This window comes from Ambystoma mexicanum, chromosome 7p (genome assembly GCF_040938575.1).
Source record: "Ambystoma mexicanum isolate Mex_15411 chromosome 7p, UKY_AmexF1_1, whole genome shotgun sequence".
Classification (NCBI taxonomy): domain Eukaryota; kingdom Metazoa; phylum Chordata; class Amphibia; order Caudata; family Ambystomatidae; genus Ambystoma; species Ambystoma mexicanum.
Window position 1 is genome coordinate 463,834,633 of NC_090939.1, and position 18,789 is coordinate 463,853,421.

General features: G+C 44.0%; 1 protein-coding gene across 2 annotated transcripts in view; it reads right to left on the reverse strand.

Moving 5' to 3' along the window:
- Positions 1-18,789, reverse strand: part of ATG3 (autophagy related 3) — an 888,364-nt gene that overhangs the window by 640,077 nt on the left and 229,498 nt on the right. For both annotated transcript variants that reach the window (XM_069636485.1, XM_069636484.1), the window contains one exon: positions 4,674-4,744. In XM_069636485.1, the coding sequence (XP_069492586.1) occupies positions 4,674-4,744 (71 nt within the window). The remainder of the gene's footprint in view (positions 1-4,673; positions 4,745-18,789) is intronic.

The following is an 18,789-nucleotide window of genomic DNA, read 5'->3' on the forward strand; positions in this document are numbered from 1 at the left end:
CTCTTTTTAAGATGCTTAGTGTGATGAATCCTGTGGAATCCTCACAGAATCCCAGCCTAACGTCTCCTATGTGGCCACGGGAAGGCAGCCGCTACCTGATCCTGACCCTTCGTGGTGGTAGTAGCCAGTTAGATCACATGGGAGGGGAAGGCCATCAAGGGAATGTGAGCACTCAGTCAGGGGAAACAGTATTTATCCTGTTCGGAGGGTGAAGGTTCCTTAAGGCCTAAATAACTGATGGCTTGTTATAGTAAGGCTTCCCCTATCAAATTTCACCGAGGCATGAAGTATGAAAACCCCTATGGTAAAAAGGAAAATTAAAATATGTAAAAGTCAGGAAATTAATACTACTTCTGATTGACATAATTCTACAGTACGTTTGAATTGTGAAAGCAATAAACCACCATTAATTCCTTTGAGAACTTGCCCTAAATATATATCTTATAAATCACTAAAACAAAGTAATTTGAATAACCTTAAAAAAGAATATAAACATTATGGACTTCAAGTCCCATAATGCTTTGAGGACTGAGACGAGGAAGAGGAGCACAGGGTTACAGAACTGTAGTGTGCAGCCTAGTGCTTGTAAAGACACACAACTGAGTGGGACCTTTAAACATTTAAATGCCTTTCAGGTGGGGGGCCATGAAGGAGAAGCAGTGGAAGCAGCAGAAGCATGAGGAAGAAGTAGGAGATGGAGCCGCTGCCGTTTTGGAAGCGGGACGCCATGTCAAAGAAGTGGCAGAGGTTGGGAATCCTGTAGGATGCAGAGAACGGGAAGCGGTACGGAAACTTGCTATCCAGAGGGAGAGAGAAGCTCTCCTGGTCCTGCGTGCTGCTCCAGTGTCCGGCGGTCACCGTAGTACGAGCAGAGCAGAGCCAGCTGCAACTACAGGAGGCGCGACCAACAGAAAAGTTACCAGAGCTGTCAGATGCCCGTGTTCCCCTGACGAAAGAAGAAACAGGAGCAACGGGTCCAACGGAGTCGCAAAGAAAGAGCAGTGAGTTGGCCTTTGTTAGGTGACCCCAGGGCGCTCTGAAACAGACGGATGGCTCAGAAGAAAAGTTTTGAATACAAGGCAATTTGGGCGCACTACTTATCTTAGAAGAAAGTGAAAAGGAATATTGTAACCACCATTATCAAAGCTAAAAGGGGACAATATTTAACCAGCGTGAAAAAGAATATTGTAATCAACCTTGTCAAAGCCAAAAGGGGACAATATTTATCCAGAGTGAATGTGATTTAAAGCTGTCAGAATAGAATCCCTCCTTGTGGAAATCATCAAGGGGGAAAGAAATATAATCTGCATTGCCACGGGCAAAAAAATCAGTATGAGAGCCAATGTCAACATGTACTGTATCCTTGTAGAAGTTATAACCCTCTTGTGGTTATTGAAAGTCAAAAGAATCATCCATGAAACAGTTGTTGATATAACTTTCCCCATTGAGGATGTAAGTGTAGAAAGATTGAAACAATCCTCACCACAAAGTACTGATAGAAGTAGGAGTTTTTATCCGGGCAGGCGAGTATACCAGGAAAGGGACATTTAGTGGTTAGTCCTGGCAGGCGAGTGGAGCAGGAAGACAATACATTGAAGTACTACAATGTGGTAGAAGGTTGTGGTAGAAGGTTGTGGTGGAAAGACAGTGGTATATCCATTAATGTGTACTGATGAGCTGTTGTGGAATCATCCTGACATACTGTATTGCTTATGAAGAAGAAATGTGCTTTAATGAACGATGATTGGTCTTCAGAGAAGAGAATAATTATATTGCATACTAACTTGATGTATGAAGACACAGTCTTTTTGGTTTGTCAAACAGCAGTTGAAGAGTCAGAAGTCTTACTTGAAAAAAAGATAATTCTATTGCCAAGTGAAGGACATATGAAATGTACAGAACTTTGTGCTATACTTCAAGTGGAACCTGGCTATTGAAAAGAACTTTCTTGATTTTAAAATTTGGTTTGAACCATCCTGAACTGATCCAGTGGAAGGGGATTCAACCCTGGTTGCAAGGATTTATGTTTATAATTTCTCTGTTTGAATTGAACTGTTATTTTATGAAGTTTTAACAGCCAAATAATCCCTGTATGATTTTGTTGCATTTATGAGTGTGAGGGACAGATCACTTTAGACATTAGGCCAGGTTCCTTTAGCCTTAGTTTGACAGGCAGAGAAACCATTGTTCGGTTAGGGAAAGATAGGTGTTTGTCTCACTCTTATTGTTTAATAAAATGGCTACTTGTGAGAAAAGCATTTCCTAATCAGCCTTGCATTTCTGACCCCTAACAGAAGAAAGGCAAATATTACCCCAGCGTCTGCTGGCAGATCCATCCTTTGAAAAGGTTTGTAGTGCAAAAGCTGGAACCATAAAGACATGATTTTGTAGTATGCAAAAGGTACAACCTTGCATATCAGTCATCATTATCAATGATAGGTCATTTTAGTATAAATAATTTAAAAAGGGACAATTTAATACCAATGAAAACACACGTAGTAAAAAACAAATACACTTCACAATGTACCAACAAATAAAAGTCACATTTCTAAACATTGTAAAGAAAAATAAAGAAAACTACATGCAAAACAACCAAAGCAAGAAATCAGACAAGTAAAATACAAAGAGACACATTTAGAAATTAGATTATATTAACTTATTTGAACATTGGTGTTATGAAAGTTACAGCCGTTGGTATAGCATGACTAAAATGTACTTCTTTAAAACCAGGCTTCACCTGGATCTAAAAAAAAAACTTTGCTTTGACAGGCTTTTCACATTGCATACTCAGAATCTGAGCGATCTCCCCAAGGAATTTCTTAGATAGTTATTCCTTGGATAAAGTGTGTGATTTTTGACAGATAAAAGTATTTATTCAAGTAGTATACCCATAGGATTGGATATCATGTGTACATCAGTATGTCTAAAAACAGTAAAAACACTCAGTTAACTTTTTATTATTACATGGGTTTGCAAATCTTCCATATATGACCCATATGCTCCCTTGTGTCTTGGAAACCATGTCATTATATGGATACTTCATCCTTGTTACACAGTGGAGGTATTGGGGAATTCCTTTATACTTTGTTAACTTATTGCCAACAATATGAACGATTAGCACTCATAGGTCTCTCTACAAGCGGCATAATAAGTAGAGATTTCACTAGGAAACTCTCTCCCTCAACCCATCGGAACAGCTAGAACACCTGGCTTTCTACTAAGCCGACAAGATATGCTGGTTTTTTAAGCCAATTCTTGGGTACTATGGGTATCCCGGGAACCAATGGCAACTCAGCAGACCTACAGAAAAACAGGCGACTGCACAATTTGAATAGCACAAACCGCTGATAACGGCAAACTGATGAACACCACCATAGGAGGTCAGTCAAACTACTCAGCAAAACATGTAGAAAATCATGAATCCAAAATAAAAGACCAGATGCCAAGTCTCTTGCTCAAGAAGAAAATATGTTAAAATAGCTGTGAAAAGTCAAAGCTAGTGTTTGACCAACCAGACTCAAGTATGGAAAAAGATTAAGAGAAGCACTAGAAAACATTTCGCCTAGCTACAGGAGATGCCAAAATCATGAATAAGCACAAGAATCTATTGAAAAAACATGAGGAAAATAAATGGGCCCCTTTGTGGACTGAAACAGGTAACATCAGTGTAAATGTAACAACTAAAGTGATGTGAAGTGTACCTTTTAAAGCAAGTTTAAGTGTGTCAGGCACTCAAACAAATACCTAATACAAGAAGGTTGAAATGTTTAATCTTTCATAACTGAACATAGTTTGCTTGGTTTCGACATTTACAGGTTAAGGAACACCTGTACCAATGACCACTGAATAGTGTTTGTATTTGGGACATGGTGCAGGGAGGGAGGAGATTGGCTTGTTCTGCTACTTTCAGAATATGTGAAAAATGTGCACTTTCAAATATACAATTCTAAAATAAAGACACTTTTCCTTTGTTGTAGGTTTGGGTTTCAATCCTTCAATCCAAAAATGTATTGTATAGGGGGATGACTCAGCCAGTGACTAGGTAAGAACAGAAAGAGAGAAGATTGGGTGTAGACAGAGAGCTTGTGTGACACTAGATGCATCGTTAAATTGTTGTGCAATAATTCAGAATCAGAAAATAAAAGAGGAAGATGCAGAAGAAGCTAGACTCGTGGGCTGCAGCATTTGGTTTAAGAAACAAGAATGGCAGGGAAACAGATTTCAGTCCACACCAATTGTCTGAAAGAGGCAATGCTTGAGGGTGCTCAATTATGCAAGGCAACATAATGTTGCCATACACCATGTCCGCACAGATGTGCTTTGATGGGCTGTGAGCAATTTAAACAGCTATGAGAAGCACTTGACAGTTCGGTTAGTAGCTGCTAATTAGCAATGTCAGAGATTCGGGCTGTAGGAGAAATAGGAGGTTATCATTTGAAGATCTGGATAAAACCAGAAAAACTGAAGACAGGGGTTGGTGATGAGAACATTCTTAAAACCTGCTTACTGAAACTGAAATTAGCAAACGTTGGGAGACCACCATCGTGGAAAAGTGAACTTCCCTCAAACCTCAATGGATACCTTTAAATTACTTCCGGTCTCGCAGCCATTCAATGCTCTAGCAACTTTGCCGCTAATTGTGGGGTATTTAAAAACCATGTATTAAGACCTACCATTTTTTGTCATTAAAAACTGTTTGTCTTTGGGCAAATATGGTTTCACCTTCAATTCTTCTCCTGCTGCCCTGAAATTAAAAAAGAAAATTAAAACAATACTAATTAATTGGATTTTAATTTAATGAGATCATTATTAAATGGAGCATTTTAGAAAATAATGTTCTTCTACAGATTATAGTGATACTATACACACACCATCTAAACATTAGAATACTTTAAAAGAACAGTGATAGCAAAAAGGTAAAGGTTATTTTCTTTGAGGCTTCATCAGGCAAGGGATCGATCTGTGCAAGGTGAACAGTGCCATATGGAATGGTAGTGATGGTAGTGAAGTTGGAGGACCACTGGTCAGCAGAACAGACCCCCCCTTCAGGTTCATATGTAATATAGTAAACCTTAAAATTAAGAAAGGGGTAGAATTATTGGTTAATGTTAAATATTAACATTTTAATGGCTGGTTGATCCCTACCTTCGTGAAATCTGCGCCCCAAGTCCACCCAACTAACCCTAGTTCACCCACCTAACACTTGATAGTGAAGATTAGTGAGAATGGGCGACCGATGTATCAGAAAACTACTACTGAAGCGATTGCTCAACTCTATGCCAGATTATCTGCATAATGTTCAAAGATTTCTATCCATGTGCCTGGAAGCAAGAAAATTGGCTTAGCAAGGATCCAACAGTGGCATCAAATGCAGCTGCCTAAAGGCAAGGGGAAGAACAAGTTACCTACCCCTGGTAACATTCTTTTGACTGGATGTTCCTCCACGCATTCCTCATCTTTGATATTCGATATCCAGCTTCTGTTATTTCAGAAATAACTTTCGGCAGAGGGTGCTGTGCGTCGATGCAGTCGACTCGATGTCTCGAGGTCCTCCGTCTCGAGGGTGATGTCACTGAAGGTATATATAGCACGCGCAGCACCGGTTGGCTTCAGTTCTGTTTTTTCTTTCAGTAGAAACTACCTGCATAACCACAGGTTTGACCGTACTAAGATTTGAAGGAGCGAAAGCTGTAATAGCATGGATAATTATACAGAGGGGTAGGCTGGGAGGGCGAAGAGGAATACGTTGCCTGGAACATCCAGTCGAAAGAACGTTACCAGGGGTAAGTAACTTGTTCTTCGAATGGATTGTGCCCTCCAACGTATTCCTCATCTTTGACAGACTCCCAAAGAGGTATCCCTTATTGGAGGAGGGTGAATAATTTAGACATGCAGAATTTTAAAGGGCAGAGTTAAGTACTGCCTTACCAAAAGCAACATCTTGAGCATGGAAGTATACAGAGAATAATGCTTAGTAAACGTGTGTATTGATGACCACATGGCAGCACCACAGAATTTCCTAATAGGGACACCCCTTTGCAGGGCTGTCTATGTGGCCATGCCCCTGGTGGAATGAGCCTTTAAGCCCTCAGGAGGGTCTTTGCCTGCCAGTCTGTAGCATTCACAAATAGTGAGTATGATCCATGTAGACAAGGTCCGTTTATCCTACAAAGAGCTGGTCGTCCACTCTCAATTTCGAAATTCTGGAAATATAAAAGCTTAATGCTCTCCTAGCATCCAATTTATGGACCCTTTCCTCCTCCTTATTAGGATGTGGTGGAGGATAGAAGGCCGGTAGCACAATTTTATGACTTATGATGTGAAAGTCTGAAACTACCTTGGGCAAGAAGGAGGGTTTCACCCTAAACACAACCCTGTCCTTGTGGAATATAGTAAAGGGTGGCTTCAAAGAAAGTGCCTGCAACTCGCTCACTTTACGTGCAGATGTTATAGCAACCAACAGTATTGTCTTAAAGGTTAACAACCTCAACGGACAAGTGTGCAGAGGTTCAAATGGTGCACACATCAGAACATTTCTAAACCATGTTGAGGTCCCAAACTGGAACCTGAAAAGTAGATGGCGGGAACAGATTTGTGAGCCCTTTTAGAAATTGAGTCACCAGTGGGATCTTGAAATAGGAGCCTTTGTTTGATGAGCGCTTAAAGATAGAAAGCGCTGCCAAGTAACCCTTAATGGTTCCAACCTGAAGAGCATTATGTGCTAATGCAAACAAAAAGGATAAAACATCTGGAGTTGTACATTGAAAAGGATCAACATTCTTTTCTCTGCAGCAGTCGCAAAACTTATACCAACGGTACAGAGATTTTGTTGCTGTCCTTCTGGCCGAAAGTAAAGCCTCCATTAAGTCATCCGGGAGGTCCCAATCCTTATATCTCAACCTTTCAGAAACCAAGCGTGAAGGTTGAGATTTTTTACCTCTGGATGGAGAACCCGGACCCTCCTCTCACGAGAGAAGATCCTCTCTTTGTGGAAGACAAATCGGAGGACAGATGGACATGTCCAGAAGGTCCGGGTACCATGTTCTCCTGGCTCAATTCGGGGCAATGAGGATAATGTGGCTCCTGAACAGTCTCAACTTCCTGATTACCTGAGGAAATACAGGGACTGGAGGAAACGCATACAGTAGTTGGAATTCCCAATCCGCCACAAACTTGTCTCCTAGAGCTCCTCTTGGAGGAAATTGCCTTGAGCAATACAGCTCACACTTCGGTTGACACCGATCACGAACAGATCCACTTGAGAGGTTCCCCAAAGGGTGAAGATCTCTTGAAGGACTTCCTGAGCTAGTTCCCACTCGTGGGAGACTGCGCCGTGCCTGCTCAGAGCGTCCGCTGCCGTGTTCTCCTCCCCGGCTAGGTGAACTGCCGATTGGGAGATTCCTTCTTGAATAGCCCAATACCAGAGCTGCATTGCCTCTCTGCACAGTGGTAGTAACCCTACGCCTCCTCTCTTGTCAAGGTAGTGCATGGCCACCGTATTGTCAGTCATCAGGCCTTTTTATCACCATACAGACATCAGAAAAGCCTTTAGCACTAGTCTGATTGCTCTCAGCTCCAAACGATTGATGTGTAGTTTGGACTCCAATGGAGACCAACGACCGCTGATTGTAAAATCATTGGCGTGAGCGCCCCACCCCGTGAATGAGGCGTCCATCACTACAGTTATCTCCGGCCATGGTTGTCAAAGTGTTCTCCCTTCAGAATATTTTCCTCGCAGGCACACCACAGAAGATCTTATGAGACTGCGTGGAATCTGAAGTCAGTCCGACATCTGTCCTGAGAACTGGCACCACTGTGTTCTGAGAGTCCACTGAAGGGATCTCAAGCTCAGGCGGGCCTCTGGCACCAGAAGAATGCAGGTCGTCATGAGGCAGAGCAAGCTTAAGAATTCGAAGGCCGGAAGACTCTGGGCACTCTGGAATTTCGTTACCATCGGGAGAATGTCTTGAGCCCTCACCTTGGGTGGCGAGCACTTTCCCAAGGATGTGGCTAATACAGCCCTGATGTACTGGAGCTGTTGGGAAGGTGTCATATGGGACATCTTGAAATTGAGGGAGAAGCCCAGCCGGTGTAGAGAGTGGCAGGTAACGTTAAGAAGATCCAAGGCTTGTTCGGGAGAACGTGCCCTGATCAGCCAAACGTCCAGGTAGGGGTAGACATGAATCCCCCCTCTCCTGAGATGTGCTGCCACCACCACCATCAGTTCGGTGAATACCCTTCGAGGCGGAGGTCAACCCGAATGGCAGGACTCGAAACTGATAGTGCGAGCCGCCAACAGCGAACCTCCGGTATTTCCTGTGCTTGTGATGGATTGCCACATGAAAATAAGCATCCTGAAGGTCCAATGACACCAACCAATCCTGAAGTTGGAGGGCCTGAAGGATCTGAGAAAGAGTGACCATCTTGAATGTGTCCTTCCTTAGGAACTTGCTCAAGTCCAAGATAGGACTCAGTCCCCCGTCCTTTTTGGGAATAAAGAAATATGGAGCAGATGCAGCATCTTCAAAGAGTGTTTCCCCAGTGGATTTGGTCTGAGGCTTCTTTATAAAAGAAAGGAAGTAACCGTGGGCTATTGTTTCCAGAGCCCAAGCATCTGAAGTAATGTCTCGCCATTCTTCTAGATGCTGAGACAGTCTGCCCCCCCCCCCCACTGGTGAGCTGTGACTCAAGCCTTCAGAGCGGTTTTGAAGCGGCTGTTGCAGAGGCGGCTGGCAAAGAGGCTGCTGCTGCTGTTTGAGCTGGTTTAGCACCTCTACCTCGTCCACCACAAGGACATTTTAGTTGGCTCTTTGACTGCCCATTCTTCTCGCCCTTCCAAATGAGGAGTAGTAGCGAAAAGATCTACCTCTCTAAGGCTGTCCGCTAGGACGAAAAGGCTGAGGTTGCCAAACAGCGGCGCCTAAAGACTTGGTTGCCGTCTTAGAGGTCTGCAACTTCTCAAGGCTCTCATCAGCCTTGCTGCCAAAAAGAAGAGACCCGTCAAATGGCATGTTGAGAAATCTAGCCTGCACATAGGGTGCAAAACCTCACTTCTGCAACCACGCAAACCTGCGCATCACAGTGCTTGCAGCCATGGACCTGCTGATGCTATATGCAGTATCCAACCCAGACTGAAGGGACTCACACATGGCTTCCTTGCCGTCCTTAATAGTCAGGAAGCCGTCCCTTTCATCCCCTTCAGGAATATGCTCTGCCGCCATAGAGATACACTCCCACAGAGTGAACAAAACTTTTGCAAGGGCACAAGTGGAGTTGGCAGATTACAATGCCATACTCCCTGCAGAAAATACCTTTCTCGCCCATCCATCTACGCGCTTATCGTCCCTATACGGAGGGATGGTAGGGTGTGCCACCTGTTTCGAGTTAGCCGTAGCTGCCTGAACCACCAGACTCTCGGGAGTGGGGTGTTTTGACGGGAAGCCGGGATCATTACTGGAGGGGCGGTATTTTCCTGTAAAAGACTTATCAACCACCGGATTAGATTCCAGGGTCTCCCAATTCCTGGACACCCTTTTTTGAAGTGCCACATAGAAAGGTAACACTGAATCAGTAGGTGGACCCCTGTTCAAAATGTCAGTAAGATCATCCTGATCATAAGGTGCTGGAGGTCTAGACCAGCCCAAATATTCAACAAACCTAGACATGAGCTGTCTGTACAAAGGAGTCAGCATGCTCCCCTGGTTCTGGCTTGCCGAACTCGAGCTCAGGAGAGGTGTCAATACCACTAGCATTGTGCAAAGTATCACAGAGAAGTTGCATTCAACTTTCCTCTGAAATGAGGCATTCAGGCACATTAGGAGTCCCATACTGGACCCGAAAGGGGCATCTTGCTCATCTGAACGCTCTTCCTCCTCAAAAATGGAAGTGAGGGACTTAAAATGTATTCTTTGGTAGAGGAGTATATACTTTCTCTGGTATGGAACCCAGAGGCTTCGAATTTGTTGAAGGCGTCGACTTCATTTTGACTATGGCCTTTCTCAGAGGGTCACTAGACACTGGGGGCTGAACTGACAAAATTGGCACAGCTAGCATCGACGGTTTCGGCATCGACAGTGGCGTCGAAGGCGCTGAAGGCCTGACAGTGGTCGAGGGCCCGGCGGGTGTTAATCGACGGCAGTGGCGCTGAGGGCTTTGAAGGTGTTGATGACCTTGACCTCTCTCCACGTTGCGAGTGATCTTTTGATAACTTTTCCGAATGGGGCCTCAAGGGCTCTCGATGTGGATCACGCCATTTACTCAGGCTCGAGGGCATGCAAACGATTGGCCGAGACCTCTCCTTGCCGGCTTCCACAGAGGGCACGGTCAGAGCATGACCTGGTTTGTCAAAGATTTTAAGCATTTCCACCCGGAAAGCTTCTCATTCTGCCAGTTTCGACTTCTTGGATGGCATGTAACCCTCTCAGGGTAATCGGCTGATGAAGACGATGAGGAAGGCGACTCGGCGGTGCCTTCTCCTCAATCTCTACGACAAAGATGAAGAGGGGCGAGAACCACTCCTAGACCTAGAGCGCTTGGCCTTCTTCATCCGAGGAGAGTAGCCTCTCGACTCATCGGTCGAAGGCCTAGCAGGCTGGGACTTATGGGGCTTGGAAACTTTGCCTACCTGAACCTTCCCCTTTCTTTCCCTCAAGGATCGAGGTGTGTTTATAGTGATAATTTCAAATTACATTATGTCTAAAGTCATAATGTCGAAAAAATAAAGTTGAAAAAAAAATTTCGAATGTCTAATTTTGTTTGTTTTTTGTTCGAAATGGGGGTTCCCTCCCAACCCCCCTTTTTTGGCGGAAACGAAAAAAAAATAAAATAAAAAAAAAAAACATTCGAAATTTTTTTTTGATATTTTTTTTCTCCACATTATGACTTTCCACATAATGTTTTCAACACTGCACACCATCGAGGTGTCGTCGGTGTAGATGACAAAGACATATCAAATCGTTGTCGAAAAGAAAAGTACGAGTCGCGCCGAGTTCCTCACGATGCAAACACGTTTGTGGAAAAATTGATCTGAGGCCAATGCACGCCATGCGTGCTACTTATAACATTCAATGACGTCACCCTCGATGGAGGCCTTTGAGGAACATCGACACGATCGACGCAGGGTGCCCTCTGTCGAATTTATTTTTCCGAAGCACCCGAAGCTGGACATTATATGTCAAAGATGAGGAATATGTTGGAGGACATAATCCATTTTAAATTGTGTTACCAGTGGGATCTTAAAATATCAAGATTCCTCAGAGGAGCGCTTAAAGATGGATAGCATCACCAAATAGCCTTTAATTATTCCAACCTGGAGCCCCAGATTTGCTAGGTAGAGTAGAAAAGATAACACTTCTGGCGTTTTGCATAGTAAAGGGTCTACATTCTTGTCCTTACACCAGCTGCAGAATTTCTTCCAACGGCAACGGTACAAGGAATTTGTTGCTGGCCTTCTGGCCGAAAGCAAAATCTCCATTAGGTCATCCGGGAGGTCCCAATCCCTGTATCTCAGCCTCTCAGAAACCATGCGTGAAGGCTTAGAGTCTTGACCTCTGGATGGGGAACCCGACGCTGCTCTCGTGAGATAAGGTCCTCTCTTTGTGGAAGAGGGCAGTTGGACATGTCCAGAAGGTCCGGGAACCACATCACCCTGGCCCAATCCAGGGCAATCAGGATCATGGGTTTCCCGAACATTCTCAATCTCCTGATCACGTGAGGAATGACAGGGACTGGAGAAAATGCGCACAGGAGTGGTAACTCCCAGTCCACCACAAAAGCGTCTCCTAGAGCTCATCTTGGGGGCATGTCCCTGGAGCAGTACAGTTTGCACTTCTGGTAGACTATAATCGCAAACAGATCCACTTCAGGGGTTCCCCAAAGAGCGAAGATCTATTGAAGGACTTCCTGAGCAAGTTCCCACTCGTGGGAGACTGCTCTGCCTGCTCAGAGCATCTGCTGTTGTGTTCTTCTCCCCGGCTAGGTGATCTGCCGATAGGGAGATTCCTTCTTGAATTGCCCAGTACCAGAGCTGCATTGCCTCTTTGCACAGTGGTAGTGACCCTACACCTCCTCTCTTGTTGAGATAGTAGATGGCCACTCTACTGTGTCATTATTAGGACATTCTTTCCCCGTACAGGGGGCAGAAAAGCCTTCAGCGCAAGTGTGATTGCTCTGAGATCCAAAAGATTGATGTGTACTTTGGACTCCGATGGAGATCAACAACCGCTGATTGTCAGATCGTTGGCGTGGGCTGCGCACCCCGAGAGTGAGGAGTCTGTCACTACTGTTATCTCTGGCCATGGTTGCCAAAAAGGTTCGGTTCTCCCTCAGGATGTTGTCCTTGCAGACCCACCACAGGAGATCCTGTGAGACCCTGCTTGGAATCTAAAGTAGGCCAGTATTTTCTAGTCAGGTTTTTGTTTAATGCGCGAGTTGACTCTGGCATTTCCCAATTTGCCGCCACCCTTTTTTGAAGGGCAATGTGGAATGGTAAAATGGGATCCATTTGCAGACCCTTATCAATGATGTCTATTAAATCATCCTGCTCGAAGGGGAGGGTAGGTCTACTACATCCCAAGTAATCTACAACCTTAGACATTAACTGTCTATATGATGCATCCGCATGCTCACAGGTTCAGGTTTATCAAATTCTAAGTGTCCACTCCAATGACTGTTTGCAAGTTGTCAAAGATATTTTAGTCTGGACTCCTCTGAAATAAAACTCTCAGGCACATTTGGTGTACCATATTGTAGGCCAAATGGTGCATTGTTAGCCGATGGCTCATTTTCTCATTAAATGAAGTTAGTGATTTGAAATAAGCCTTTCTTGGTGAAGGAGTATTACCTGTGATGGGCATCAAAGCTTTCAGAAATGATGAACTCGATGCTCAAGGAGTCAGCGATATTTTTAATGAAGTCGTTTTCAGCTTCGAAGGGTTCGATGGTGTCTAAGGTGCCATTGGTGTAGATGGCGCTGCTGGCATCGATGGTATGGACTACCTTGATCTCAACTTGTGCTTAGACTTACGATGATTTCACATCACGTCGAGGCCTCGACGGCTCTCGATGAGAATCTGACCTTCGTCCCGGGCTCGAGGGCTTGCAGGATTTGGCAAGAGCCCTTTGCTTACCGGCTTTAGAAGGCACAGTAGGAGCATAGCTTGTCGAGGGTTTATGTTTCTCAAATATTTTTAGTATTTCTAACCTAAATTCTTCCCATTCGGCAGGAGTGGATGCCTTTGTGGAACAAGATATAGCTCTCTCAGGAGAGGAGCCTGACGAACTAGAAGAGGGCGACCTGTGGTGCCTCTTTTGACTTCGACGGCGATGAGGAGTGGTGGGAGCCACTCCTCGACCTGGAGCTTTTTACCTCTTTCCTTCGAGGAGAGTCGCTTCTTGGCTCGTCCGAAGAAGGTTTTCTCGATGGGGTAGTCAATGGGGATTTCTTGGGGTTTCTAATTTTCCTTTTCGCTCCTTCAGAGCTTTTCCGGTCATCGACTGGCATTTCGAGCAGGCCGAGGTCTTGTACTCCACACCGAGACACCACAAACATCCTCAATGTGGGCTGGTTATCAACATCTTGAAGCTTCAGTCCCGACACTTCTTGAACCGGATCTTGGGGGTAGTAGGTGTCGAGGATGAAGACATTTTCGCAAATAAACAATAGAAGGATGCTGTAGTTTCTCGAAGCGTAAGCTTACTCAGAAAAATGAAACTGAAGCCAATGGTCGCTGCTTGTGCTATAAATACCTTTGATAACCTCACCCTCGAGACGGAGGCCCTCGGGGGACATCGAGTCGCCTGCATCGACGCTCGGCACCCTCTGCCAAAATTGTTTTCCAAAACAGCTGAAGCTGGATATCGAATATCAAAAATAAGGAATACATGGGAGGACACAATCCATTCGCAGGGGCATGCATAATTGGGGACCGTTTTACCAGTAGAAGATCATCCCCATTGCACCCCTCTTCTCTATTAAGTAGCTTTGGGTTTTCACCTTAAGTTACTAGGGTAATCCAGACGTGGAACTCTTGCTCACTGTTCTTGGAGAGGCACAGCTCCACCTCATTGACAAGGCCCAACCAGGCCAAAACACGTGTGTGGGGTTGCTGTTGGTACTCTTGTTTAGAAGAGAATTGCCTGCCATTTCGGTGCTGGACTGCCCTTGGTGAGGCCTCCCTCAGCGCCTTCCGCAAAACCATGAAAACCATTTTATTCACATAAAATGCCTCGCACCAGTTGAATACATATCATATCATATGTTCCTAATGCATAAACTGTATTGTAATGACTAACTGTACCAACCAAAATATGAGCTCTGCGCCTTTTGGAATTCATAATGTACCACTGAATGCCTCTATTCCTGTAACTAAGCTCGTGCAAGTAACAGCGCCTCAATGCCCATGGGCTACTTGCACGCTATATAAATTTAAATAAATAAATGTAGTGGACATTTCTCTTCTGTGAAAGGGATGGTGAGCTAAAGACTCTGGTTGAGACTTAACCCAGGAGATATAGGCCGCTAGAGAGACACTCCCAGGATTCCCCCCCCCCTTGTTTGTGCATACCCCTCTTCTCTGGGACAGGTTTTATTATCTTGAGAATGGATGTTAGTCAAGTCTAATAAACCTCCCTATGTACACTCCAAGCTTCTGGCTTCTACTGTGATCTTAGGGGAAATAACATAGAAAGGAAATCGCTTTAAACAGCCACTAGCAGATACAATATGGAAAAATAAGATACTTTTTCAGTCCACACAGCTTCACAGAGTTACTATTTTTCAAAGAATGGATTACCTTACTGCCATCTGGCTGGGCATCAACAGTATCACTAAATGCCATACCAATACTAAGGTTTTAATGTACCGACTATGCAGCTTAATTTGTTTCTGTGTGCTTCAGGGTTCGCCTCTGTAGGCCATCAACAGATTTGTAAAGTAGCTGTGTTAAATGAATAACATACTACTTTCTTCCAGCATCATAGGGAAGGTGGCTGAGTTGCATGTGAAACTAAAACTATAGTAACTCTGGAGAAATACAAGTACGCCAACTAAAGCTTATATGCAATTGGATCCTTCATGGATTCCCATGATTTTAAGAGATTATCCAGCCTTAATTATAAGAGAAGGAGGGAGAGGCTTAACCAAGTACCGTGCTTTAACTAAAGATGCTGCAGTCACATCACTGTGGCAAAGTGCCATTAATCATTATTTTGTCTCAATTCTTTATGTTCTTCAAAGAAATGTTTTCACTTATATTTGGGTTTTTTCTTGCTCCGACAGGATTACTTAGCCTCTAAATGTTTAGTAATATCAAAAGAGTAAAGGGTAAGTGCAGTCTCTTTATTTTCTCATTATCTTTCCAAGATTTCACTTTCTTCAGTCCTCATTTGATACATATTTCTGAAATCTTTTCTCAGGTCTTTGTCAGGTGCAAGGGTGGGTGTCAGTGACCGAAGGGAAACGCTGCCACATGCAGCGGCCAACTCAGCAGCACCAGCTATTTAAAACAGCACCTCAGCCCATAGCGGTGAAAGCATGTGTGGTGCAAGAGTGGGTGACAGCAAACTTCCGATGTCTGCGCTTGATAGTGGCCCTGTTAGGATGCAAAATTTACCTTGCTGATCGGCAGAGACCCTGGACCTTGGATTGGGGTGGACGTTATATGGCTAGCAGACTGCTTGCTGCCTAAAGTCAAATCTCTCCTCCAAGTTTGCTTTTTGCCCCATTTCTAAGTCTGGGCGACAGTTGAGCCGCACTGTACTGCACTTCGCAATTGGTGTATGTGTTGCCCTGTGCCGAGAACCAAGCTGTAACTATACTTGGACCCAGAGTCACAATAACCCTGCCCTGTTTTAACTGGTTTATTTGCACATATGTGCAATCTTGACAGGTCCTGCTTGGCTGTTCCTTGTGCGCTTTGGCATTTGGTGCACTTAGAAAATCCCTGTTAAAACAAGATTGTAGCACTTGTAACTATATAACTCACCATATAACTTGCTAACACCGACTTGCATTTTGCAAGTGCTGGTTATCTGACCTGGCACCGAGATTGCACAGGCCATACAGAACCTTTTGGAAGTTGCATTTATGGTGCCATCTATTTGCCATGTACTTGGGTCTTTGTCCTCATTGGATTTTTGGTGTTACTGGGGGAGCAAGGATCATTTACTGAAACAATTTAATTGAACACTTTGCAAACTGACTGAGCGAATCTGACCGCGAGTGGGCTTAGAGGTGGTGTATCTCTTTTGGCGAGCGAGCTCTGACAGTTTGACCCACTGATCCTCTACTTTGAGATTACATTAGCAGAGCAATGGGGGTGTGGAAGTTGGACTCAGGCAGCCCCTAAACAAAACGTGTGTGCCTCGCTCCACGGTGGATACTTGGTAAGTAGTACAGGGACATTGCTGATATGCGGTTTTAAATATTTATCTGGTTTGGTGCAATTTGTTGATATAGGTTTATATTGATTTTGTCAATTAAGGGCTGTTTGGAGTACATTATAATTTTATAAAAAGTAACATGTCTAAAAGAAAGGCGACAACTTCCATTTCCCTTGGGAAGGGGCGAAGACATTTTACAAAATGCTCAAGCCAATCGACGATGTTAATATTCTTATCACCAAAATAAAGGGATCTCTTGCAGGACCTACACAGCAGTAGGGGTGAGAGCCCCAGGTCGCCCAAGGGTAGGTCCTTGAGTAAAGGACCCCTCAACAACTGCAGTAGAGGGGGTGACTCGGAATCGAGAATGATCCGATATTACCCAAACCAGGTTTAGATGATACTTTAAGATCACTAAGTAAGAAGACTCAAGACCACCTGAAAAGTTTAGGAGGTGGATAAACATCCAGGGCAGGAAGGGGGAGAGGCACTACCAGCTCCCTGCTTGCCCCTTGGGTGCCAATGACCACCATCCTGCTATTATAGAACTTCATGCCCCTTAGATTATTAATGGTGCTGTGCCCGGTTCACCCCATAAACACGTGTGAAACACCTGATCTAATAACATGGGAAGACACTCAACCAATTAGGGGGGGCAATAGTAATAGATCCCACTATACTATTATCAAACAAATCCCTCCCTTTGGAAGATAACCCAGAGCAACCACAGGGGGATGACATTGAGAAATCTGTCCGAACTGAAGAAATTAGTGAGGGCCAATGGCACACAAAACTGAACAAGAAGAGTAAAAAGCGTAACAATAATGTGCCCATGGTGAGAAAAATTCTGGGTGGATGGCTTGCCATGGCTAAGGGTGAAATCCTTCATATTACAATGACTCCCACTGCTAATAGCTGCATTAACTTAGTGGTAGTCCATCGCCCCCTAACTGATACACCAAACTTCAATGAAGAGCTCATACACATCCTAAAAGAATCAGACGGTCCGAACTGTTCTACCCTGCTAGCTGGAGACTTCAATCGGTGGTATAATAACACAGACAAAGAAGCTGCAACACTAGGGCAGGAACCCGACCATACAGATTGACAGCACCACACCTTGTATTTGGTCAAACCACCACTCCATAGTTTTTTCAAATCTACTAACAAAACCTGTGTGTCAAAAAAAGAAAAATCCAGCTAAACTAGAAAGAAACCGTAATTTAAAAAAACTACCGTCAGTGATCTGAAGGAATGTCTGAGCCATATTATGGTTTGAACCGCAGAGTCAGACTGTCCTAAAACCCTTGTTGACACTTTCAACCACACTATAGGCTCCATGTTGTATGGAGTGGCTCCCATGAAAAACAAACTAGTTTGGTATACACCAGAGCTTACAATAATGAAGAAAAAAAACGCAGCTAGTAAATGGCTTCAAAATCCTTCAGAAATAAACAAATCAAATTGGAGAGAGGTAGACAAGGCACGTTCCAAGATCAGACACAAACTGGGTAAAACTTGGGCAACACACATGCAGTCCTTAACACTGCGCCAATAGAGAGACATGCAGAATTCTCCTTCTCCCCATTACCTCTTCTGACATAATGAATACCCTGTCTACACTACGTCCTTCTCAGTGTACAGAAAATATAATTCCACTGAAGCTTATTCTCAAGCAAAAAAAGGTTTTTGTCCCATTTCTCGTTAGACTCGTTAACTCTTTTTGTACCAATCAGATTCCTGATGTCATAAAAAAGGTTTCCATCACACCTTTGATTAAAAAAAAACCTGGCCTTGATCCTAAAGACCCAAACAATCTGAGGCCCATAACAAACTGTCATTTTCTGTTAAAAATCCTGAGCCACCATTCAATTCAATTTATTTGTAGAAACAGCCAGCATCCGACACTCGAGACAATCTGGTTTTCATCCCCATCATAGTACTGAGACAGCCCTCTTGGATCTCCAAACCCATATGCTGAATATCACGGATAAGGGTAAAACTGGAATGCTTGTTTTATTAGATCTATCAGCAGCATTCAATCTCTTGAATCATGATCGGTTTCTCTATACTTTAAGAGATCATAGACTATGCAGTTCAGACTGTCAACTGGGTACAGTGCTTTTTATCCCATCGGAATTCTAGAGACTGTTGATTCCACCTCACTCCCTGCCCCAATTAGTAGAGGCGTCCCACAGGGGGCCTGTATGTCTCCGTTACTTTTCAATCTCTACATTAAGCCACTGTGTGATCTACTTGACGAGCTGAAGGTGTTTTTCACCAATTATGCTGACAATACCCAACTGGTGCTCGATCTTACATGCGATTACGACCTTGATTCCAACATTTTGCAAACAACTTACAGCCACAAAGAATCTTGGATGAACTCAAATTTGATGCGCTTTAATG